The following is a 25,513-nucleotide window of genomic DNA, read 5'->3' on the forward strand; positions in this document are numbered from 1 at the left end:
AATACGGACTTTCACGCGGTTATGGCTACCTTTGGCACACTAAAAGACTTCGCAGAGGGTGATGATTGGGATGCCTTCACGGAAAGGCTCGAGCAATATTTTGTGGCAAACGACCTGGCAGGGGAGACAGACACGTTGGCGGAGAGGCGCAAGGCTATACTGCTGACCAGTTGTGAGCCCAAGGTCTACCGCCTCGTCAGGGACTTGCTGGCACCCACAAAGGCCAAGGATAAGACATACGATGAGCTGACTGAACTAATTCGTAACCAACTAAAACCAAAACAGAGCATCCTTACGGCCAGGCACAGATTCTACACTCACCGCAGACCTGAGGGCCAGGAGATTGCAAAATATGCTGCTGATCTCAGGAGACTTGCGGCACCATGTGATTTTGGCACGCACCTCAACGAAGCATTGCGAGACATTTTCATTATGGGAATTGGCCACGAGGGCCTCTTTCACAAGCTATTACCTGCCGACACCACAGTCAACCTGCAGAAGGCCATCAGCATGTTAGGCGTTCATGACCTCGACCTGCAGCACCAAGCAAATTATTCGTCCTGTGGACTCAAACCCGGCAAGTACTGTACACAGAATGGTGCCTTTCACAGGCAAGACTGTAGAACGTGGCTCTACCCAGGGCACAGAGCACAGACCTCAGGGTTCCAGAACTCAGAGTTCGCCGAGGGGTGCTAATCGAGTAGCACCATGCTGGCGTTGCAGAGGAAACCATAGGGCTCACCAGTGTCGGTTTGCTGAGTACGTATGCAAAGCCTGTAACACGAAGGGCCACCTCCAGCATATGTGTAAAAGAAATACGACTCATCGCCTAGCAGAGGAGTCGGTCGATGACTTTGAATCCAGCGGGGAGTATGATGATTTGGTCAGAGAGGCAGCTCAGCCCCAAAAAGAAGTGTATGGAGTGTATACCAGCACCACCGATTGTCCTCCAGTGAAGATGGAAGTTGAGATAAACGGCGTTCCAGTCTTCATGGAAGTGGACACGGGAGCAAGCCAGTCAGTGATGAGCCAGGATGCCTTTGACAGGCTATGGAACGAAAAACGACCCGAGCTGATTCCAGTACAGAAAAAGTTGCACAACTACACCAAGGAGCTGATCCCTGTCTTTGGTAGTGCGATGTAAGTGTAATCCATAATGGCGTGGTGCACAAGTTCCTACAGGTGATGGTCCAACGCTACTCGGAAGAAGGTGGATGGGGAAGATCCAGTGGAAATGGGAAGACCTCTTCACTCCAGTAATCGATGCCCCCCATGCTCAGAGGCAGAGCAAAACCTCACCTTCACTTGGGCCATGCACCAGAGAACAGACCAGCGCAGCACCTGAGGCACAGACCATCCAGCACGACTGCGTGGCAATGATCCGATCGGAATGACCTCAAAGTACCTTCCCGGCTCCAGTGGCAGGACTCCTGAGGAGGAAGATCAAATTCATAGGCACTCTTCCAGCTTTTATGGCAGAATCGCGGGAGAGAAGGATCAAGGCAGTCGATCTCGAGGACAGAGGCAAGATGGCGTCCCTGCTGCAGCGAGGTGCAGCGTGGCTGAAAAGAAAGATGGCCGTGGCCATATCACGAGGTGCAACACTGAAGATCAACACGTGGTGTCTAACAAAGGATTTGATTATTGTAAAGCCAGCAGGGTTCTCTTAAAGGGGACCTGCAACCAACTGAACTTAAAGAGACATTGTATGCATGGCAATCAATGTAACAAACTGATTAAGATTGTGAACAAAATGTTGTTGCGAGATGTCGGAATAGAGTCTCCCCAAAAGTAGCAAGTGAGCGAATTCGGGAGGGTAAAGGCGCTGATCCTGATGCCTTGGCTCAGGTGTCCCCACAAGTTATAGGCTAGCGACCTCAGGATGGTGAAGGCACTGATCCTGATACCCTGCCCCAGGTCTATCCCACGCTGCAGGCACCCGATGGCACTATTCGCCACGGACCTGGAAACGAAAATGGCACCAATACGCACAGTGGGCCGCCGTTGCCCACCACCCGGGTGGAGACGGCGCAGCCCCCAGACCCAGTCGTTACCTCAGCCATGTCCGGGAGCAAAAGGTCAGAACCAACGAGTTCCCCAAACGGGACCTGGAACAGCCAGGTTCCCAACACCATTAGAGAGCAGGCAGAAGATTCTGCAGCCCTCAAAGGAGGACAAGGAGGCCACACACATCTGTGGCCCTGCCCACCACTAGGTAACGGCAAAGGCCCTGAGTCCTGGCTAGGTGAGCGAACCAAGCCCACCCCACTAGCAGTGGGCGCAGCGCCGCTATCAGACGACTAGGACCCCATCCGGTTGCCCTGCAACCTGCGTCCTCACATACCTGTACTGCTACCTCAGTGCTTACCATGACTGAATCATGAATACAATCTACCCAATCCTGGCGCACGACCGCAAAACGTAACGAATATAAGTCACTGAACCAAGGTGTCATGATACAAACTGTAACTTCCTTTCTTTGTACTTGTACTGTGTCTGATTCTGTATGTTAATGTAACGGGTCTGCTGCATGATCTTGCTGTGGGGGGTTGAAAAATGGATGTATATAGTCATGGACACACACATGGATCACACCCAGAACCCACTGGAATCTCCACCTCATCATCGAACTATCCAAACTGGTAACCACTATCCAACGTTGTGGCAAAAGGGCTTGGGGGTTAACAGGGAGAGATCCAAGCCAAAGCACAGCCAAGGTGCAAGGGCTATTGGCACTAAAATCTGGGGAGAGCTAAGCCAGAGTACATAGTGCAAAGGTAATCGGCACAAAGGACTTAGGGGAGAGTGATGTTATATATGCAGACTATAGTTATACTCTCCGTGTGGTCACTGTATAGTTGCATTAGATGGAGACTTGTTACCTGATGTACTATCAATAAGGCTTACACTGTGTATATACTATGCTGGCACCACTAGAGGGTGCAACCGGTGGAGACTGGGGTTTCCTGCCCCTGTGACAGGAGGCTGTCCACCAGAGGGCACTGCGGCGGGAGACCTAAGGGTCACCTGCATAGGTGTGCAGGGCCCATAATAAAAGGCTGCCCACCATGCTTGTGCTTCACTCTGGATTTACAAATAAAGGACCAAGGTCACTACAGTTTGAGTACAACACATTGCCTCATGGAGTCATTCATAAGTGCATTACAGACATAACAACTTTTTATTTGCATTTGCTTAATAAGGATCTTTATCCACACAGTAAATGTAAGGAACATTCTTTTTTAAACAGCGTCCAGTGGATTTAATGTAAAGTACGTTTTCATCAGATACAGGCACTACCTTTAACATTAAAATATATTTTATTTTTATTTCTTTATAGGTAAAGGTGGAGAATTGATCAATTTAAATTTAAACACCAGTGCTCAATGTAAGGGTATGATGCTGTTAGCTACCCAAATTCTCTTTCTTGAAAAAGGGTCTCTGTCATGTATCTTACATTATTATATATAACTGTATCCTAACATGCTATACATGACTGTAATAAGATATGACCTGTAACCAACAGCATACCTTACCACCAGGGGTGCACTTGCAAGAGACAGGTATATAAGGAGAGGTCTCAGGCAAGTGCAGCATTCCAGAGCTGTGAAATAAAGGTGCAGGTCCAGAGTGACCTTGACTTCACTACATGCCTCGTGTGAATCTGTACTGAGGGGACAGGACTTTACAGTCTCAGCAGCCAATTCAACAGTAGGTCTCAAACACAGCTATTTGCCATTGGCATGCAGGCCGAAGGTTTATTAAAAATAGAAAGCTACTTCATGCCTAGAGAATAGGTGATCGTTTCAATTGCAGCAATATTAACCCTTAGACTATACAGGGAAATGACAGTTCCTCTGGATAAGCCAGTTTTGTAAGTTGTCAGCTCATACTGCAATGCAAAATTAAACACTGATAGCTACTAAGATGCAAAAAAATAGCTTTATTGCTGCATTGTTGATCTTAAACTGCAAAAATAAATATTTAAAATACAACTTTAATTGAGAATAACAAATATTAAACAGCTATTCAAATCTAATTTCCCCAACATTTCATTTCCTGTTCTCTGCCCTAATTCCCTTTTTGAACAACAATTTTACTTGTCAATAAGTTGTCTGAAATGCTAGTAAAAATCTGCAAAAATATTGTAAGGAATCAAATACCATAAAACCTATTCACAGAAAATGAATGTAGACCTTGAAATTACTCTGTGCCATAAAATCTTTAACATGTTGGTATGAAATTCCTCTGCCTGCTTTTTCAGTGGAGACATTAACACATTTATTTCAAGCAGGGTAACCAACTCTGTTAAAACACAGAGGAATTTCATACAACTGTATTGAGTTGTTGTATGCTAATATCGCACGGCATGAGACCACAGTGTCAGCCCGGCAGGAAACTAACTGGATCGATTGGCCACCAGTTTTTCACCCTGGCTCATTGACTTCAATGCTGTGTAAAATGGATGGCTGAATCAATCCACGTCAGTTTATCACCGGACAAGTTTGGTTAAAATTAATCCCTGTTTTTGCAGTACCTTCAAGATTATGTGTAATAATGCAGGCTATAAATTATTTGTACATAAACATGCCTTGCACTTATCTACATTAATGGATGTAGGAGGGTCAGGCTAGTAAGTAGCCACTATTATTTGGAATTATTTTTCCCATGCCACCTGTCAAACCAATATCATTGATACAATGATTTCTCTTATCACAGGCTCATCTGATAAAACTTAAAACTGTGGTTGCAAATCTATATCCTGCACAGAATAAATGTCATGTTAAGACGCCCAGTTACACGACACCAATGGACCCTCTCAATCATTCTTAGTCCTACTTTCAACATATTTCAAGCAGACAATAATTGCCAAAATCATTGTTCGGATTATGAAATACAATCAGCCGAATGCTGAATAAGAAAATTAGCCTTCATATGCATGAATTTTTTTCTGACATGATGGGGAATAAGGGCAGCTAAGTGTAAGTGGCACCACAAGAAAGCTCCTAGTTCTAGCCTGTTAATTTACAGCTTTATCTTGAAGAAATTAATCCTGGCATTGGTTCCTTTGAACAGAGTGGCAGGAATGATGTTCTGCAGCTGCACTAACCACAGTTATATTGGGCCCAAATTTCCCCATGAGTTGCACCGTTTTTTTTGGTGTAACTTGATTTTTCTGGTGTATCTTTTTAGTTGCAAATATGGCCATTTAATTTGTGCCAATGTAAGTGAGTTAGTTAGGTTTTTTGTTAGGTCAATTTTTTTTCAAAAAGGGGCGTTCCCAGCCACTTACACCATTTATGCCAATTTGGCCAGAAAAAAGTTGTACTGAACTAACTGAGGGCAGCGTATGTGTCCACTTTTGTCCGCACAGAAAGACCTTACTTACAGTTAAGGAATCGACGCAAGTAACTACATTTAAAGCACCACCAAGCACCAAACAAAGCATAAAAAGTAATAAGCAATTCATTAACAAATAAAATAGAAAGAACTCTGCCCCTAAAGCACCAAGACCAAAGTAATAAGCAATCAATAAATAACAAATAAAAAATAGAAGGAACCCTGCACCTAAAGCACCAAAATCAATCAATAAATAATAAATAAAAAATAGAAGTCCTACCTTAGGGAACACAGTGGGCCGCCGATGAGGGAGCCCATTCGGCGAGGGGAAGGAGGGGAAGAGAGGAGAGGGGGGAGAGAAGAGGGGGGGAGAGAAGAGGAGGGGGAGAGGAGGAGGGGGAAAGGAGGGGGAGAGGAGGGGGAGGCGGGAGAGGAGGGGGAAGGGGGTGAGAGGAGGCAGGGGAGGTGGAAATACCCTCTTGATCAAATGGTACAAATCCTCTGGAAGGTCTGGAGCCAGCCCCTTGGACTTCAGTATCCTGAGGATCTTGTTCACCCGAGATACGATGGACATTCCCTCCACTCAAGCGCAACTGTTCCTGCTGTCGGGGCCGCTTACTGGGCTGCCTGCACGACACAGTTACTCCCATTCTCACTCACAGAGGGCCTGGCTTCACATTTGGGGCACTGATCTTGGAGGGCTTTGGTGATGACCGCTTGCTGATGACAATGGTCCACAAACCCCTTCAGAGTCCTCGAAGCACGTCTAGACTGATGTCCGGCATGGCATCAAACACCTGAATGAATCCTCGGTTCATCTGGTCGAGAGTTACAAATCCAGACCCCCAGAAACTCTTCAGGAGTTTTACAATCAGGTCAGAGTTGACACAGCCTGCAGAGCACACTCTGGCCGCCGATGAGGGAGCCCATTCGGCCAGGGCTAGGGAGGGCGTGCTTCGGGCCGAAACGGCCTGTCAGGAGCTACTGCACTTGCGCGCAGACTCTAGCGTGCATGTGCAGAGGTCCCGGCACCTGGCTCCACCCCCAATCCATTGGGCCATGCTGCGCCACGACCGAAGAGAGGCTGGGGAGTGGCCAGAATACCGACGTCTTTTTTCGGCCAACTTAGAGACGGACAAAAACAGTGCACCTTAGGTGAGGGCGCCAGAAAAACAGGTTAGGGAAATTCTAGCCCAATGTGTGTCAGGAAAGCTGAAAATTAATACTATATTGAAAACTTTGTGAGGTACGTAAACGTAGAGATACATTACCTGGATAATAGGCACTGAAACAGAAATTCTGTTGCTTGACTAAAGTGATTGTATATGAGGTATATTGGATGCCATCATTGAAATTGTCAAAATCCTGTATAAAAGGAATTCTATGGCAGTTATCAGAGAGGGTAAATGCAAGGCATTGCTAGAGACGGTATAGGTTTCAAAAATACCTTGTTCATTGGGTGAGAGCGTCGGCCATAAATAGACGATGGGTTGGCAAAAAGGACATGCTCTAAAACAGTAAAAACATTTCAAGAGGAGCAAATTGTCTTAGCTTAGTAGTCAGGTAAATAAAACTGCTATGTGTGTGTTTTTTTTCCAGACACCGTTGCATTTAGCTGTTCTTAGTGGCGATCTCCTCACAGTCCAGCTGCTATGTGAGCAGGTAAGTCAGAAGGATAGAACAATAACAAGCATTAAAAAATGAAGGAACTGAGAATCTGACATGAACAAAAGCCAAGAATAGCCTTCCTCAATCAGACCAGACAGTATCATCCAACATATGCTATGATATTGAAATTAAATAAATGCTATCAGCTGGTAGTCCAACTAGTCTCCCAAGCAAGCATTCCAGCAGTTAATGTGGAACTGGGACTGTACTGTGGAATTGTGGACCTGTGGTGATGTAACATGCATAGAGGGTGGTGCAATTAAATTGATTCCTGTCTTCATTCAGCCTCCATTTTATTCCTGACCTAACATAGCCCACTCTATGGGCTCAAGTTTCAGAACCCCACTAGAACGATGCACAACGGAGAGGCCCGCCTAATTTGTGGAACAGAAATTGCGCTGAATACTTACCTCACGATTCTCCGATATCTGTAGACCCGTTTCCAGCTCGGCACGGCGCAGCAGGAGCTGCTAGGGGTGGAGCTACAGCCCTGCGCACGTGCACAGTAGCTCCTGGCCATCCCAGCGCGTCCTGTCTCCGGGCGACGAACCCTATCCCTGGCCGAAGGAACGTCGCCCCTATCCCAGGCCAAGTGGCCTGACTGCCCTTACCTCTTCCGCAGCGGCCCACCCGGCATCTCCTGGGGGCAGGCCACGCCCAAAGTCCTCGGTGTCCTCGGCGGCAGCGGGGCCCGCCCGCCCGGCATCTCGTCGGCGGCAGCGGGGCCTGCCCGAAGTCCTCGTCGGTGACGGGGCCTATGGGGGTCCCATCCCAGCAGGCTGTTGGAGGGCTCCCGATACTGCAGTAGGTGAGTAGAAACTTTTAATTTTTTATTTATTGATTGATTTTTTATTTATTTATTTATTTTTTTTGATTGATTTATTGGTTGATTTATTGATTTATTTATAATTTATTATTGATGATGGCTCTTTATTTGTAAAAGTGAAGTGTTTAATGCTTGTAAACTTCCCTCCCCCCCGCCCCCCCCCATCTCTCGTTCCCTGCGCCTAATTTATAAAAGGTAGGCAAAGTTTTTCTGAGTGTACAAAAATCTACATCACTCCATTCTAAGTTAGTTTGGAGTAAGTTTTCGCTGCCTAAACTTGCAAAACAGGTGTAAGTGGCTGGACACGCCCCCTTTTGGAAAAAAAAACTGTTCTAAAACAAAATTATTCTAACTCACTAGAATTGGAGCAAACTAAATAACGAGAATTGCAATTTCTAAGTTACTCCATTCTAAATTAGTTGCTCCAAAAAAATAGGAGCAACTCGAGCCGAAACTTGAGCCCTATAAGTTAGACAGCCCAAGGAGTCACTATGTTAGAGTTACTTATAGTTTAATTTAAAGCAATATTCCAAGTTAACTTTTCCAATACCCTTAACAAGATCACCTCTCAGATGTCTCCTTTTCAAGCGGAAATACCTGAGTCTATCCAGTCTTTATAGGAGCAGGAGTAGGCCATTCAGTCCCTCGAGCCTGTTCCATCATTCAGTCAGATCATGGCTGATCTGTACCCTAATTCCATTTACTTGCCTTTGACAGCTTTACGCAACAAAAATCTAGCAATCTCAGCCTTGAAACTTTCAATTGACACAGTAGTCATAGACTTTTGGGGGTGACAGTTCCAGATTTCCCTTATCCTTTGAGTGAGAAAGCTCATTTTAAGATTGTCCCCATGTTCTGAATTCCTGCACCAGAGGAAATAGTTTCTCTATATCCTCCCTATCAAATCCCCTTATCATTTTAAACACCTCAATTAGATAACTCCTCAACCTTCTCAAGGGAATACAGGCAGCTTTTATGCAACCTGTCCTCATACTTTATCACTAAGCCACAGTGTAGGTTTAGTGAATCCTCACTGTACCCCCACCGAGGCCAATATATCATTCCTGAGGTGTAGTTAGTGTTGCCAACTCTGATTGGAGATAATCCTGGAGGATTGACCATGTGACATCTAGTCACCCCTCGTCACGTGACGTCGGAAAATATTGCTCCCTGTTCCCACCCCATTCCCCATTCTCCCTCCCTTCCCCCCACTTGAGTCCTAATTCCCAGTCTAACACCCGAATCAACTCCCAAGCACTTCCCCCCGCCCGCCCCCCAACCCCCCAAATGACTCCAGATTGTTCTCAGCACACCAGCCGATCCCCCAGCTCTCTGCAGCGGTAGGGGATGAATGGTGTCACCAATCCGGATTCTTTGCAATGTGTGTGTGGGGGGAGGGGTGGGGGCTGCTACTCCGGCTGGAAAGTGAGAAGATCTACTGGGCTGGTAGCAGCAATACCTGGGAGATCCATATTCCATTCCAGGAGACTCCCGGTTAATCCAGGAGGATTAGCAAGCCTAGATGGAGGTGCCCAAAACTGAATGTAATACTCCAGGGTGAGGTCTGTCCAAAGCTGTGTACAACTGAAGATACAACTACCTCCCCTTTGTATTCCAGCCTCCTTGATATAAAGGCCACCATTCTATTAGTCTTTGATTTCTTTTTGTGCCTGCGCACTAACATTTGGCGACTTTTGTATATGTAACCATAAATCCCTTTGTTCTTCCACAGTCTCTAACATGAAGAGAATATTTTGATTTGTGTTTTTTTGGATCCAAATTGGATGACCTCACACTTTCTCTACATTGAGCTCCATCTGCCATACATTTGCCCTCTCACTCAATCTGTCTATGTCCCTTTGGAATATCTTGCTCCCATCAACGTAACTTAGTGTACCTCCTAACTTAGTGTCATCTGCAATCTTGGATGTACAACTCTGTTCTTTCATCCTAGTCAATGATTATATATGATGCATGAAAAGCTGAGGCTCCAGTACAGATGCTTAGGGAAAACGACTTGTTACATCCCACCAATCAGAGTACATTCCTGTTATCCCTGCTCAATGTCTCCTACCTCCCAACCAATTTCCAACCCATGTCACAAGGTTACCTCAAATTCTGTGCACTTTTATTTTTACTAATGATCTCTTGTGCAGGCAATATCCATAGATATTCCCCTGTCCACCATGTCTGTGACCTCCACATAATGCACACCCCTGACACTGGGGTTAGCCTCATGGCCCTTCACTGCACTGCCTCCAGCCCTTGAATATTTTTTGTTTCTTGGTGACAAAATCTGGATGCAGCATTCAAGATGCAGTCTGACCACAACACTATATATTTTGCTCATGACAGCCTCTGACTTATATTGTTTTGACTATGCAGTTCAAAATCCGATTAGGTTTTGTAATTGGGGCTCTGAATTTATTGCAACATATCAGCTCCAATTTTAAGTGCAATGACAGAAGTTGGTGACGATTCCACAACTTCAGGAGGTGTGGAAGCCGAGCCAATTTTCACAAAAGGCTTCTGGGTTTCCTGACTAAGTGATGTGTTTGCCGGTGCCACGCCCACCCGCATGATGCAATCTCCAGTAGGAGTCCCGGCAACTAATAAAAGCGCCAGTGAACCTCTTCAAGGGAGGCTACAATCAGTCAGGGCTTAAATCTGAGGAATTATAAATCGCTGGTGGAAAGTCTCTATGACCAGAATTTTGCCTACCTGGGTGGGTCCGGTGTGAGCAGTGGCCATGACGGGTCGTGACCCCGCTGCTGACTCCATCCCATTCCTGAAATCGACTTTCTCTTAATAAGCCTCCCAGCGCGTTACCCCGGCCCAATTAAATGGTGTGAGTCTGGTGACATCATCAATTACATGTTTTCAGCCGGCATCTTTAAAGGGACCATGGGTTCATTGGATTTAAATGTCAATGTAACATAGTGCTGTCAGTGCGCTACAGCACTGACGTGCACAGAGGCAGAATGCTGCACCAATTTGGTAGATGATTCCCTCATATGCTTATGGAGGGAGTCAGAGCACGAGGGAGGTCCACTCCCTTTCCAATGGTTGAAAGAGCCCTACCCTGGAGACCAAAACAGCCTGGATGGAGATTGCAGAGGAGGTCACCAGCAGGGATGTGGTCAGGAGGACCTGGGTGCAGTTCGCAAATGTTTCAATGATCTCATTAGATCAGGAAACGTGAATACAAAGCCATACTCAACCTCATATTGTAGTGACTCTCATCACATCCGCATCACTCTGCCTTCACAACCCTACCCCTGTACATCATTACTCACATGAACTTACCTTGCATGCCCACCCATCCCTCTCTATCTACATTATCAAATCCCCATCTCACTAGCCACCCCTCACACTCACCCTCATCCTAACGCAATCATACCAACTGACATCACACAAGGAGGCCACTTGCATGTTTTTTCCAATGTTTATGCAAAGTTTCCGTTAAGATGCAGTCAAACATAAAAATCTTCATTTTCAGCACTTTGGATAGGTGTTGGACAGGTTTGTATTCACCTTTGTAAGTGGCTTAATGAGTTACAGTGAATGGTGAGACATAACGGTACTTCCAGTAATGGTGGTGAGTGTGAAAGAAATGGCCTGGTCATTTCTTGGATGCTTTATGGCATTGCTGTAGGGTGGTCCCAACCTGACGCATCATGTGGCAGCCATATGGGTGTACAACATCAAGTGAAGTAAATCTGGCCATGATGAGCCCATCCCTGGCCTCCCGGGCAGCAATGTGGTCGGATGCTGATGCCCTCTGTCTTGTGCAGCATTAGGTGATTTTGGAAAAGGTTGGTTGTGTTGTTGGTGCTGCTGGTGTGCCTGGTAGTGCTGGTGTTGGGGCTCATCATGGTCAGATTCTGAGGACCAAGGTGAGACAGTATAAACTGTATCCATGCTGATGGAATAGATGGCAGGTGAAATACAGATGACAGAAGCAATCTGTCAATGGTGAGAGATGTTCTCCCAATGAAGTGACACTGGATGGAGACTTTGTTGGAAAGCCTCCAGAAAGTATACTGGGAATGCAGTGAGAAACAGCTTCTGCTGAGGAAAGTGATCATCTGTCAGGTGGGAATGTTTATACTACATTTGATGCTATCAACTAATCAGCTGGAGCAATGACCACTGCACTCCCGCCTTAGGTTGACAGGCTTGGTTCCCGAGCAGCGTGTTTCCCGTGCCCATGTAGTTAAATTTAACAGGTAAGGTGAAAACCACTCCTAAGGGTCTGACAACTAGCTACTAATAATTTAAATTGGGTCGCCCTCCTCTGCTGGTTGGGTTGGGTCCACACTGACAGACACACCTGGGAGAAAAGTGTGTGGGAGTGGGATGATAGCGGGTTCCCGACTCGCTCCCAAAAATAACAACTTTCCCACTCAACCCACCTCCAATTGCGCCCACTACTACCCCGGAAAATTCCAGCTTATGTGCCTGCTGTTGTGTCTTCTCTGCTCCTATACTGGCAGAAGCTAGCTTGTCCAATTCAGGATCTTCAGCTAGCTCGCATGGCAAATTAGGGGTCAGTTTATTCCTTGAGAGTGTAGCAGTAAAGGAAAGAGAGCTTCAGACAGACATTGTGCATGACTCACTGCCTTTGAAGGGGGAACTTGATCCGGTATGAAGGACAGGCTTCTGGTTTGCATTCTAATATCCTATACCGATGTCCTCTATTTAGGACACTGCTGGTGAGCATCTGTTCATGGCTGCCAGTGATCAGTCATCATATATAGAATCAAAGGTATTACCTCAGAGTTGACTGCATTCTATCCTCAAGACTGCCCTGCCCTAAGCAATTAGCTACTTGGATGCTGGACCCTGTATTAGACATAGCACCAGAGTAATCTGGACTATTCCCCCATGTTGCTTGGTCCTTGGGTCACAAGATTTCCTTGCAGATGCCATGTTGTACCATTCTCTCTCTGGTGAACAAGGTTTTCTGACACATCAGCCATGCCAGAGTTGGAGCTACTATTCTGAATTGGAAGTATTCATAGAAACATAGAAACATAGAAATGATCTTCCATCTTGCCCAGTCACTCATGCAGTATGATGTGTATGGTAGTCAGGACATTGTGCACATTGTTTTGTTGTTCAACCACCTCACACAGGGGCCATTGATCGCTTCTGACTCATTAGGAAGAAGTTGTTAAATTCCCAAAAAGCTCAACACTGACTACAGTCATAGCCTGCAATATAGTGAAAGAAAAACTGTTACAGTTGAATTCTCATTGTGGCCCCTTTATATCCAGCATGCTGAACTGTGCCAATCCAATCCCGCCAGGCTTCCCCTAGCTATGTTCCTGAGCCCTGTATTTCTTGGGCTGCACCAGATAAAATAATATCAGGGTCCTAATTGCATCATAGGATCCCGACTTACATATATTCATGAGCTTCCCCCCTCTCCATAGTGGGAGACTCGTCGGCCCCAATACTCATTGCTGTTAATATTACAGGAGCTAGGAATGCGGGATGGGAGCGGGATCAGCATTTCTGCCATTTTAACCCCTCTCCACAACTTATCCTGCCTTTTGGGGGCAGAGCGGGGGGGGGCGGGGGTGGGGGTGGGGAGGTTAAATCACGGCCATGTAGTCTACTAACAACCCCTAGTTTTGTTCAACCTCATCCTTGTTTATTTCAATGCCATCCATGGATTAGAAACATAGAAAATAAGTGCACGTGTAGGCCTTTTGGCCCTTCGAGCCTGCACCATCAATCAATATGATTATGATTGATCATGCAACTTCAGTACCCCACTCCTGCCTTCTCTCCATACCCCTTGATCCCTTTAGCCGTAAGGGCCACATCTAACTACCTTTTGAATATATCTAACGAACTGGTCTCAACAACGTTCTGTGGTAGAGAATTCCACAGGTTCACAATTCTCTGAGTGAAGAAGTTTCTCCTCATCTCGGTCCTAAATGGCTTACCCCTTATCCTTAGACTGTGACCCCTGGTTCTGGACTTCCCCAACATTGGGAACATTCTTCCTGCATCTAACCTGTCTAATCCCGTCAGAATTTTATATGTTTCTATGAGATCCCATCTCATTCTTCTAAATTCCAGTGAATATAAGCCTAGTTGATCCAGTCTTTCTTCAAATGTCAGTCCTGCCATCCCGGAAATCAGTCTGGTGAACCTTTGCTGCACTCCCTTAATAGCAAGGATGTCCTTCCTCAGATTAGGAGACCAAAACTGTACACAATATTCAAGGTGTGGTCTCACCAAGGCCCTGTACAACTGCAGTAAGACCTCCCTGCTCTTATACTCAAATCCTCTCGCTATGAAAGCCAACATGCCATTTGCCTTCTTCACCGCCTGTTGTACCTGCATACCAACTTTCAATGACTGATGTACCATGACACCCAGGTCTCATTGCACCTCCCCTTTTCCTAATCTGTCACCATTCAGATAATATTCTGCGTTCCTGTTTTTGCCACCAAAGTGGATAACCTCACATTTATCTACATGATACTGCATCTGCCATGCATTTGCCCACTCACCTAACTTGTCCAAGTCACCCTGCAGCCTCTTAGCATCCTCCTCAGAGCTCACACTGCCACCCAGCTTAGTGTCATCTGCAAACTTGGAGATATTACATTCAATTCCTTTGTCCAAATCATTAATGTATATTGTAAATAGCTGGGGGCCCAGCACTGAACCTTGCGGTACCCCACTAGTCACTGCCTGCCATTCTGAAAAGGACCCGTTTAGTCCTACTCTTTGCTTCCTGTCTGCCAACCAGTTCTCTATCCACGTCAATATATTACCCCCAATATCATTTGCTTTAATTTTGCACACTAATCTCTTGCGTGGGACCTTGTCAAAAGCCTTTTGAAAGTCCAAATACACCACATCCACTGGTTCTCCCTTGTCCACTCTACTAGTTACATCCTCAAAAAATCCTAGAAGGTTTGTCAAGCATGATTTCCCTTTCATAAATCCATGCTGACTTGGACCAATCATGTCACTGCTTTCCAAATGCGCTGATATTACATCTTTAATAATTGATTCCAACATTTTCCCCACTACCGATGTCAGGCTAACCAGTCTATAATTCCCTGTTTTCTCTCTCCCTCCTTTTTTAAAAAGTGGGGTTACATTAACTACCTTCCAATCCATAGGAACTGATCCAGAGTCTATAGAATGTTGGAAAATGACCACCAATGCATCCACTATTTCTAGGGACACTTCCTTAAGTACTCTGGGATGCAGACTATCAGACCCTGGGGATTTATCAGCCTTCAATCCTATCAATTTCCCTAACACAATTTCCTGACTAATAAGTATTTCCTTCAGTTCCTCCTTGCTAGACCCTCGGTCCCCTAGTATTTCTGGAAGGTTATTTGTGATTTCCTTAGTGAAGACAGAACCAAAGTATTTGTTCAATTGGTCTGCCATTTCTTTGTTCCCCATTATAAATTCAGCTGATTCTGACTGCAAGGGACCTACATTTGTCTTCACTAATCTTTTTCTCTTCACATATCTATAGAAGCTTTTGCAGTCATTTTTTATGTTCCCTGCAAGCTTACTCTCATACTCCATTTCCCCTCGCCTAATTAAACTCTTTGTCCTCCTCTGTTGAATTTTAAATTTCTCCCAGTTCTCAGGTTTGCTGCTTTTTCTGGCCAATTTATATGCCTCTTCCTTGGATTTAACACTATCCCTAATTTCCCTTGTTAGCCATGGTTGAACCACCTTCCCCGATTTATTTTTACGCCAGACAGGGATGTACAATTGTTGAAGTTCATCCATGTGATCTTTAAATGTCTGCCATTGTCTACCCACCATAAACGCTTTAAGTATCATTTGCCAGTCTATCCTAGCAAATTTACGTCTCATACCATCAAAGTTACCTTTCTTTAAGTTCACGACCCTAGTCTCTGAATTAACTGTGTCACTCTCCACCTTAATGAAGAATTCTACCATATTATGGTCACTCTTCCCCATTATAACCTATTTTTCCTTCCTAGATGTGGCACTTTACATTTTTTAAGTTTTAAATGTTATCTCCCATCTCCCATTGGCCATCATTTCACAATCCTGGAAGACTGCTATCATTGTACCATTGTTTTAAAAGGAAGTAAGGAATAGACCGAGTAAATCCAAGCCAGTCAGCCTAATCAGTGGTGGGCAAATTGTTGGAAAAAATTCTGAGGGACAATATATCAATTATTTAGACTTCAATGTAGGGGGCATGATTAAGATGTTTAAGAAGCAAATGATACAAAATTGGCTGTGTGGTTGATAGTGAGAACATAAGAATTAGGATCAGGAATAGGCCATTTGGCCCCTCGAGCCTGTACTGCCCTTTCCATAAGATTATGGCTGATCTTCGACTGCAACTCCACTTTCCTGCACTATCCCCATACCCTTTGATTCTCTTAATATCCAAAAATCTATCAATCTCTGTCTTTAATATAGTCAACGATTGAGCCTCCGTAGCCTTCTGGAGCAGAGAATTCCAAAGATTCAACACCCTCTGAATGAAGAAGTTTCTCCTCATCTCAGTCCTAAATGGCCGACCCTTTATTCTGAGACTGTGATCCCTGGTTCTAGACTTCCCAGCCAGGGGAAACATCCTCCCTGCATCTACCCTGTCAAGCCCTGAAAGAATTTTTTATGGTTCAATGAGATCACCTCTCATTCTTTTAAACTCTAGAGAATATAGGTCTCGTCTACTCAAGCGCTCTTCATAGGACAATCCCCCCAACCCAGGAATCAGTCTGATGAACCTTTGTTGCACTTCCTCCATGGCAAGTATATCCTTCTTTCGGAAAGGAGACCAAAACTGTACACAATGCTCCAGGGACTGGATTTTAGCTTTTCTGTTTTCAGGTGAAAATGGAAGAGTGACGGGAAAGTTACCGGCCAGGAATAGTTTGCGCTTTGGTAAGGAAATTTTGGCATCTGGACCCTGCGTCAGGGGGTGCAGCATGAAGGAAGGCGTTGTACACTTTTTGTGGCGCAAAATTGGGAAACTCGTGAACTAAACTGCGGGGCTATGTGCACTCCGAGAGAGACCTGGGGGGGTCGGGGGCAGCCTTAAAAAAAACCCACAAAAACATTCCCAAAACATTGCTCACGCCACCACAACATAAATCACTAAAAAAAAATTCAAAGAATAAACACTTACACTTACATTCAGTGTCCTTTACCTCCCTTACCACCGCCAGCATCATGGGATTGCACTGATTTCCAGGGGCATACTTCCGGGCGGACGGATTGGGCAAAAGGCCACTGCCGATGTCACAACAAGAGGCGTTGCACACCCTGCGCAGCTCTTCCCAGCAGTCCTACTCAACACTGCCGCAAAAACGGACTGGAGGATATCGACGGGGTGCAGAAGACCTGAACGCCGCGTTTCACACGCTCCGGGGCAAAACCCAGAGTGCAAAGGACCAGAAAATCCAACCTAATATGTGGTCTCACCAGGGCCCTATATAATTGCAGTAAGATATCTTTACTCTTATACTTATATCCTCTTGTAATAAAGGCCAATATACCATTTAGTTTCTTAATTGTTTGCTGTACCTGCATGTTAAATTTCAGTGTTTCGTGTACAAGGACACCCAGGTCCCTCTGACCACCTCATCTCTCACCATTTAAAAAATACTCTGCTTTTCTATTTTTCCTACTAAAGTGGATAACTTCACATTTCGCAACATTATATTCCATTTACTATGTTTTTGCTCACTCACTTAGCCTGTCTATATCCCCTTGAAGGCTCTTTGCATCCTCTTCACAACTTACAACCCCACCTAGCTTTGTATCATCAGCAAACTTGAATATATTGCATTTGGCCCCCTCATCCAAATCATTGATATAGCTTGTGAATAGCTGATGCACAAGCATGGATCGTTGCGGTATCACACTAGTTACAGCCTGCCAACCTGAAAATGATCCGTTTATTCCTGCTCTCTGTTTTCTGTCCATTAACCAATCCTCACTCATTGCTAGTATATTACTCCCAATCCCATGAGCTCTAATTTTGTTTAATAACCTCTTGTGTGACACCTTATCGAATATGTTCTGAAAATCAAAATGCACCACATCCATTGGTTCCCTCTTATCTATTCTGCTAGTTACAACCTCCATATCTCTTAATACAGATTTGACAAACATGATTTCTCTTTTATAAATCTGTGTTGACTCTGCCCAATATTACTAAGTGCCCTGTTACCATGTCCTTAATAATAGATTCGACTATTTTCCCTACTACTGATGTCAGGCTAACTGGTCTGTAGTTCCCCGTTTTCTCTCTCCTTCCTTTCTTAAATAGTGGGGTTACATTTGCTACCTTCCAATCTGTGGGAACCATTCTAGAATCTATGGAATTTTAGAAGATGACAACCAATACATCCACTATCTCTATAGCTACCTCTTTTAAAACCCTAGGATGTACACCATCAGGTTCAGGAGATTTATCAGCTTTCAGTCCTATTAATTTCTCCAGTACTATTTTTTTACACATACTAATTTCTTTCAGTTCCTCATTCTTGCTAGATCCATGGTTCTTCACTATTTCCAGGAGGTTTTTTTGCACCTTCTTCTGTGAAGACAGACACAAAGTATTTGTTTAATTTCTCTGCAATTTCCTTACTCCCCATTATAATTACTTCTGTCTCCGCCTATAAGGGACCCACATTTACCTTCGCTAATCTTTTTGTTTTTACATACCTATAGAAGCTGTCTGTTTTTACATCTCTCGCTAGTTTATTTTCATATTCTAGTTTCCCTTTCTTTATCAATTTCTTGGTCACCCTTTGCTGAATTCTAAATTCCTCCCAATCCTCAGGCTTACTATTTTTTTGCAGCATTACAAGCTTCTTGCTTTAATCTAAAATTGTCTTTAATTTCTCTTGTTAGCCACAGTTGGACCATTTTTCCCGTGGTGTTTTTATTCCTTAAGGGAATGTATATTCATTGCGAATAATGAATTATTTCTTTAAATGTTTGCCATTGCTTTTCTACTGTCATATCTTTTAATCTAGTTTCCCAACTCACCTCTCATACCTACGTAGTTTGCTTTGTTCAGGTTTAGGACCCTAGTTTTGGATTTAACGAAATCACTCTCAAACTCAACATAAAATTCTATCATATTATGATCACTGCTTCCCAGAGGCTCCTTTACTACAAGGTTACTAATTAACCCAGTTCCCTCAAAGGTTCCTTGACATACTGATCTAGAAAACTATCTTGAATGCATTCCATGAATTCTTCCTCTGCACCATGTCTGGAAATTTGGTTTGCCCAGTCTGTTTGAAAGCTAAAGTCCCCCATGATTACTGTATTACCTTTGTTACATGCATCTCTAATTTCCAGATTTATACTCTGCCTGACACTACAACCACTGTTAGAAGGCCTATAGACCACTAGTGTTTTCTGTCCATTGTTGTTTCTTGGCTCCACCCAAACTGATTCTACATTTTGTTTTTCTGAGCCAAGATCCATTGGGGCCAAAATTGCCCCTTCCCTTAAGGTCTGTTGCCGCTACCGCCATGTTTTTTTTTGTGGCCGACTGACATGTCGGAGCGGCAATTATGTCCTCCGGGTTCGGCCGGACCACCAACAGGCAGTCTGGCACCCCCTCTTGGGTGGCCCGGCCGAAACCCTCCCTGGTGGCCCAGTGGACCGAACTTTAAAAATCACACAGGCTCTCCCCTTTAAGTGAAGCTGATGACTGACAGCGGCGGTCACTCCGCAACCCCCCAACTTCCGCCCCTCAAGTGTGCTCAGTGCTGCACTGCTGCCCCCATTATGAGTGGCTTCCAGTCGGCTGGAAAAAAAACCCCCAAAGAACGGAATTTCGCTCAAGAGGCCACCTCATCCACCACGGCGGTGAAAATAACAGAAACGGGGTGCGTGCTCCCCGTTTCCAATGGGGAGCAATTTCGGCCCCTTTCTCTCTACTTTATGTATTTCCTCCTTTATTATCCTTCATCCTTTTCCATTCTGACTGTCTATTCTAAAAGTCAAATGTCCTGGAATATTTAATTCCCAACCTTGATCACTCTGCAACCACATCTCTGTAATGGTTATTAAAGAAAACCCATTTCTTGCTTTCTGCACTATTAATTCATCTGTTTTAATATGAATGCCTCGTGCATTCAGATACAGTACCTTTAGCTTTAACTTTTTTCTATTTTTTTCTGATTTCATTTAATCACTACTGCCCTATTAGCTTTATTAATCTTGCTGTCCCTTGCTGACCTACTCTGCTTATCTTTACCCAGATCACTACTCTGCTCTACAGCCTTGACATTTCTCTTACTGCTTTTGAATTTACAATTTCCTGAATCCTCCCACACACCCCATCCCCACCCATAAGTGGAGTCCATCCCCACGGAACAGCTCTCTCCTCTGTACTGGGGCTGGTGCCCCATGAATTGAAACCCCCGGCTCCCACACCACTCTTTTAGCCACGCATTTAACCTTTTAATCTGTTGGTCCCTATGTCAATTTGCACGTGGCTCAGGTAACAATCCAGAGATTATTACCTGTGAGGTTCTGCGTTTTTAATTTCGATCCTAGCTCCTCAAACTATCTCAGAAGAACCTCATTCTACCTACCGGTATGTCATTGGTTCCTACATGAACCACGATAACTGGATCCTCCCCCTTCCCACTCCAAGTTCTTCTCCAGCTGCTCGGAGACATCCTTTACCCTAGCACCGGGCAGACAACACAACCTTCGGAACTCCCAGTCGCGAGTGCAGTAAACAGTTTCTATTCCTCTGACTATACTGTCCCCTACCACTACTACATTCTTTTTCACTCACCCCCATCTGAATGGCCTCCTGTACCATGGTGCCATGGTCAGTTTGCTCATCCACCCTGCAGTCCTTGTTCTCATCCCCATATGTATTAAGTATCTCATACATGTTGGTCAAAGTCAAGGACCGAGGCTCCTCCATTACTACATCCTTGGTCTCCATACCTTTGTGACTCAACTCACACTCTCCTGTCCCTGACCATTGACGAACTCTGCTCCAAAAAATGGCCCAAATTTTTTGAAGGGCTCCTCCGAGTCCCACAAAAATATTCTGGACCACTGCAGGTCTCTGTAAGGTCACCCTCCACCTCCCCAGCACCCTGTCAGCTGGTTTGGTCTACTGGCCAGCTGATTTCCTGTCCTTCCCAACTGCCTCAGAGCGCCCAGCTCTTAACTTGCTGGCCACATGCTAATGAAGCTCTACCACTGTTAAGTATGGAGAAAGAATCAGACTGAACACTGTGAGCTCAAAGTAAAGTGTGACCTTAGTCTTTTATTGCAGGTCTCCAGAGTGCCTCTCCAACCTGTGAGGCCTCCTTAAATACCTGTGCTCCCAAGGGATTATGGGATCCCTTGGGATTCCAGGGGATGAGCCCTCTGGTGGCTGTACAGAGTAAATACAAGTTTACATATATAACAACCACCAAAATGTTTTGGGCCTCTTGCTCATCCAATTCCCACAGCAAACCAAAATCGACCACATTATGTCTTAATTTCATGCTACTTCATCTCAGAAGAGTTTTAAAACCTTCTAATTATCTCCAATGTGCTTTTTGACTGAAAAGATCAATACTAATCACATATAATTGTGACACAGTAATTCTAATTTTTAACATCTATGATACACGCACTGAGAGAAAGAGATATACAAGGATAGACATAGAAAGACAAACAGATAGCTTCATTCCACATTCTAATGTGTTGGCTTTTTAAAACAGGTTGGATTTTTAAAGCAAATAAAGCCTTTCTGAGAGAAACAAATAAGAAGGAATAGCAGGGAAATGGGTTGAAGGGGAGGGGGCTTCTGGCCTTTTGGCACTCGCCCTTGGGAGAGAACAAGTGGGCATGGGGAGGAGTGGATGGAGGATTAAGGGTGAAATGTATGACAGTAAAGCAATGGAGAGAGGAGGATACAGGGATTGAGTGGATTGATCAACAGGGAAGTGATAGAGGTAGTGATAAGAGTGAGGGGATAGTATGAAGGGAAATGGATCATGGAAAGGTGAAAGCGTAAGGAAACAACACATGATTGTGGGAGTAAATGGAAAGGCAGCTGTTGAGTGCCATACTTTTGCACAACCCTACCCCAAATGCAGCCGTCGATGGTTCCTTTGCTCAGCTCACTATGCCATGCAGGGTATTTAGAAAGGATAGGGATAGAAGAAGGGGAGGTGGGGTAGCTGTATGAATTAGAGATGACATAATGGTAGTAGAAAAAAGGAACATACATAACATTAAGATAGAGACAGAATCCATATGAATTGAGATAACGGATAAAAGGAGATCGATCATAGGTATTCTATTCACCATCTAATAGTGGAAGGGAAGTGAAGGAAGAAATATGTAGGCAAATTTTTGAAAGGAGTAAAAGACAGAGAATAATAATCATGGTAGATTTCAGTGACCCAAAATATACTGGCAAGATGAGGTAGAGAATGGGGAAAATGGAAAGAAATTTTACAGTGTGTACAGGATTCCATTCTTAGCCAGTATGTAAGAAGCTCAATAAGACAGGAATCATTGCTCGATCTAGTCATGGGAAAATAATCAGAGCAGATAAAAGAAGTAAACATAGGGGAACACTTAGGCAATAGTGATCACAACATGATAAGATTTAAAATAATGATTGAGAAAGACAAAAAATAAAATAAATAGATTTGAAAAATATATAATTTTGAGGGAATGAGAATGCAACTAGGGAAGATAAACCAGAAAAATACTGACATAGAGAGCGAACAAAAGTAGGAAATATTTTAAAAGATGATCTGTATAGTTCAGGAGAAATATATTCCTCTTAAAAACAAGAACGAACTAGCTAATAATGAAACACTATGGATAACTATAGATATAGAATTAAAACTAAAGTAAAAGGCATGCACTAAGTACATAAACAATGAAGAAGAGGATGATAAAAGAGGTTAGGAAAGAAGTAAAAAATATATAATTAGGAAGGCAAAGAGGAATTATCAAAGAATATAAAATAAATAGTAAAGTATTCTACAGACACATAAATTACATAAGGAAAATCAGGATAAGGCCACTAAGGAATGTACAAGATAAACTCACAGGTAATAACAGTGAAATGGCAGAAATATTGAATAATCACTTTGCTTCAGTATTTACTAGGAAGACTAATAAGGTGGGCATAACATCAGAAGAAGAAAAAATATCAAGACATTTAAGATAGAAAGGGGGAGATAATTGCTAAACGAATTAATCTTAGGGAGGTTAAAACCCCTGGTCCAGATGGATTACAACTAAAGGAGGCTAAGGAAGAGATAGTAGAGGCCATATTATATATTTATAAAAAATAATTACAAAACAGTAGAGTGCCAGAGGACTGGCGGACAGCTAATGTTATTCCTATAATTAAAAAGGTGATAGAACAAGTCAAGGGAATTATAGACCAGTTAGCTTATTGTTGGAGGTAGAAAAGATAATGGCTTCTTTACTCAAAGATGTATTGGAAAACATCTAGAAGCTATAAACATAATAAAGAGTAGTCAACACGGATTTCAAAAGGGAACGCCATGCTTGACCAACATTACTGAATTCTTTGAAGAAGTAACAGAAAGAGGAGATAAGGGTAATGTAGTAGATGTAATGTATTTGGATTTTCAAAAGGTCTTCAATAAGATACCACATAGTAGACTCATGTCTAAGGGCAGAACATGTGGAGTAGGACATGTAGCAGAATGGATAGTTTGCTGGTTACAAAATAGAAAGCAGAGAGTAGGGGTTAAAAGTAGTTACTCAGACTGGTGAAAGTTGAGATGTGGTGTATCACAGGGATTGATGCTGGGATGACAGATGTTCACCATTTACATAAACCATTTGGACTTGGGAATCGGAAGTACAATTTCAAAATTTGTGGATAGCACCACATTGGGGATATAGTGAATACTGAGGAAGACAGCAACAAAATACAAGAATACATTAATAAGCTTCCAAACAGTAGTAGTGATGTTGGGGAGGGCATCAAACAGGAAATTAGGAGTGCATGCAATAAAGGTGCAGCAGTTATAATGGGTGACTTTAATATGCACATAGATTGGGCTAGCCAAACTGGAAGCAATACGGTGGAGGAGGATTTCCTGGAGTGCATAAGGGATGGTTTTCTAGACCAATATGTCGAGGAACCAACTAGGGGGGAGGCCATCTTAGACTGGGTGTTGTGTAATGAGAGAGGATTAATTAGCAATCTCATTGTGCGAGGCCCCTTGGGGAAGAGTGACCATAATATGGTGGAATTCTGCATTAGGATGGAGAATGAAACAGTTAATTCAGAGACCATGGTCCAGAACTTAAAGAAGGGTAACTTTGAAGGTATGAGGCATGAATTGGCTAAGATAGATTGGCTAATGATACTTAAGGGGTTGACTGTGGATGGGCAATGGCAGACATTTAGAGACCGCATGGATGAATTACAACAATTGTACATTCCTGTCTGGCGTAAAAATAAAAAAGGGAAGGTGGCTCAACCGTGGCTATCTAGGGAAATCAGGGATAGTATTAAAGCCAAGGAAATGGCATACAAATTGGCCAGAAATAGCAGCGAACCTGGGGACTGGGAGAAATTTAGAACTCAGCAGAGGAGGACAAAGGGTTTGATTAGGGCAGGGAAAATGGAGTACGAGAAGAAGCTTGCAGGGAACATTAAGGGGGATTGCAAAAGTTTCTATAGGTATGTAAAGAGAAAAAGGTTGGTGAAGACAAACGTAGGTCCCCTGCAGTCAGAATCAGGGGAAGTCATAACGGGGAACAAAGAAATGGCAGACCAGTTGAACAAGTACTTTGGTTCAGTATTCACTAAGGAGGACACAAACAACCTTCCGGATATAAAAGGGGTCAGAGGGTCTAGTAAGGAGGAGGAACTGAGGGAAATCTTTATTAGTCGGGAAATTGTGTTGGGGAAATTGATGGGATTGAAGGCCAATAAATCCCCAGGGCCTGATGGACTGCATCCCAGAGTACTTAAGGAGGTGGCCTTGGAAATAGCGGATGCATTGACAGTCATTTTCCAACATTCCATTGACTCTGGATCAGTTCCTATCGAGTGGAGGGTAGCCAATGTAACCCCACTTTTTAAAAAAGGAGGGAGACAGAAAGCAGGGAATTATACACCGGTCAGCCTGACCTCAGTAGTGGGTAAAATGATGGAATCAATTATTAAGGATGTCATAGCAGCGCATTTGGAAAATGGTGACATGATAGGTCCAAGTCAGCATGGATTTGTGAAAGGGAGATCATGCTTGACAAATCTTCTGGAATTTTTTGAGGATGTTTCCAATAAAGTGGACAAAGGAATACCAGTTGATGTGGTATATTTGGACTTTCAGAAGGCTTTCGACAAGGTCCCACACAGGAGATTAATGTGCAAAGTTAAAGCACATGGGATTGGGGGTAGTGTGCTGACGTGGATTGAGAACTGGTTGTCAGACAGGAAGCAAAGAGTAGGAGTAAATGGGTACTTTTCGGAATGGCAGGCAGTGACTAGTGGGGTACCGCAGGGTTCTGTGCTGGGGCCCCAGCTGTTTATATTGTACATTAATGATTTAGACGAGGGGATTAAATGTAGTATCTCCAAATTTGCGGATGACACTAAGTTGGGTGGCAGTGTGAGCTGCGAGGAGGATGCTATGAGGCTGCAGAGTGACT

The 25,513-nt window shown here is 44.0% G+C and overlaps 1 protein-coding gene across 1 annotated transcript in view; it reads left to right on the forward strand.

Moving 5' to 3' along the window:
* LOC139231302 (uncharacterized) overlaps positions 1-25,513 on the forward strand; it is a 209,311-nt gene that overhangs the window by 70,576 nt on the left and 113,222 nt on the right. The window contains exon 4 of the mRNA XM_070862502.1: positions 6,940-7,002. Coding sequence (XP_070718603.1) covers positions 6,940-7,002 — 63 coding nt within the window. The remainder of the gene's footprint in view (positions 1-6,939; positions 7,003-25,513) is intronic.

This window comes from Pristiophorus japonicus, chromosome 2 (genome assembly GCF_044704955.1).
Source record: "Pristiophorus japonicus isolate sPriJap1 chromosome 2, sPriJap1.hap1, whole genome shotgun sequence".
Taxonomy (NCBI): domain Eukaryota; kingdom Metazoa; phylum Chordata; class Chondrichthyes; family Pristiophoridae; genus Pristiophorus; species Pristiophorus japonicus.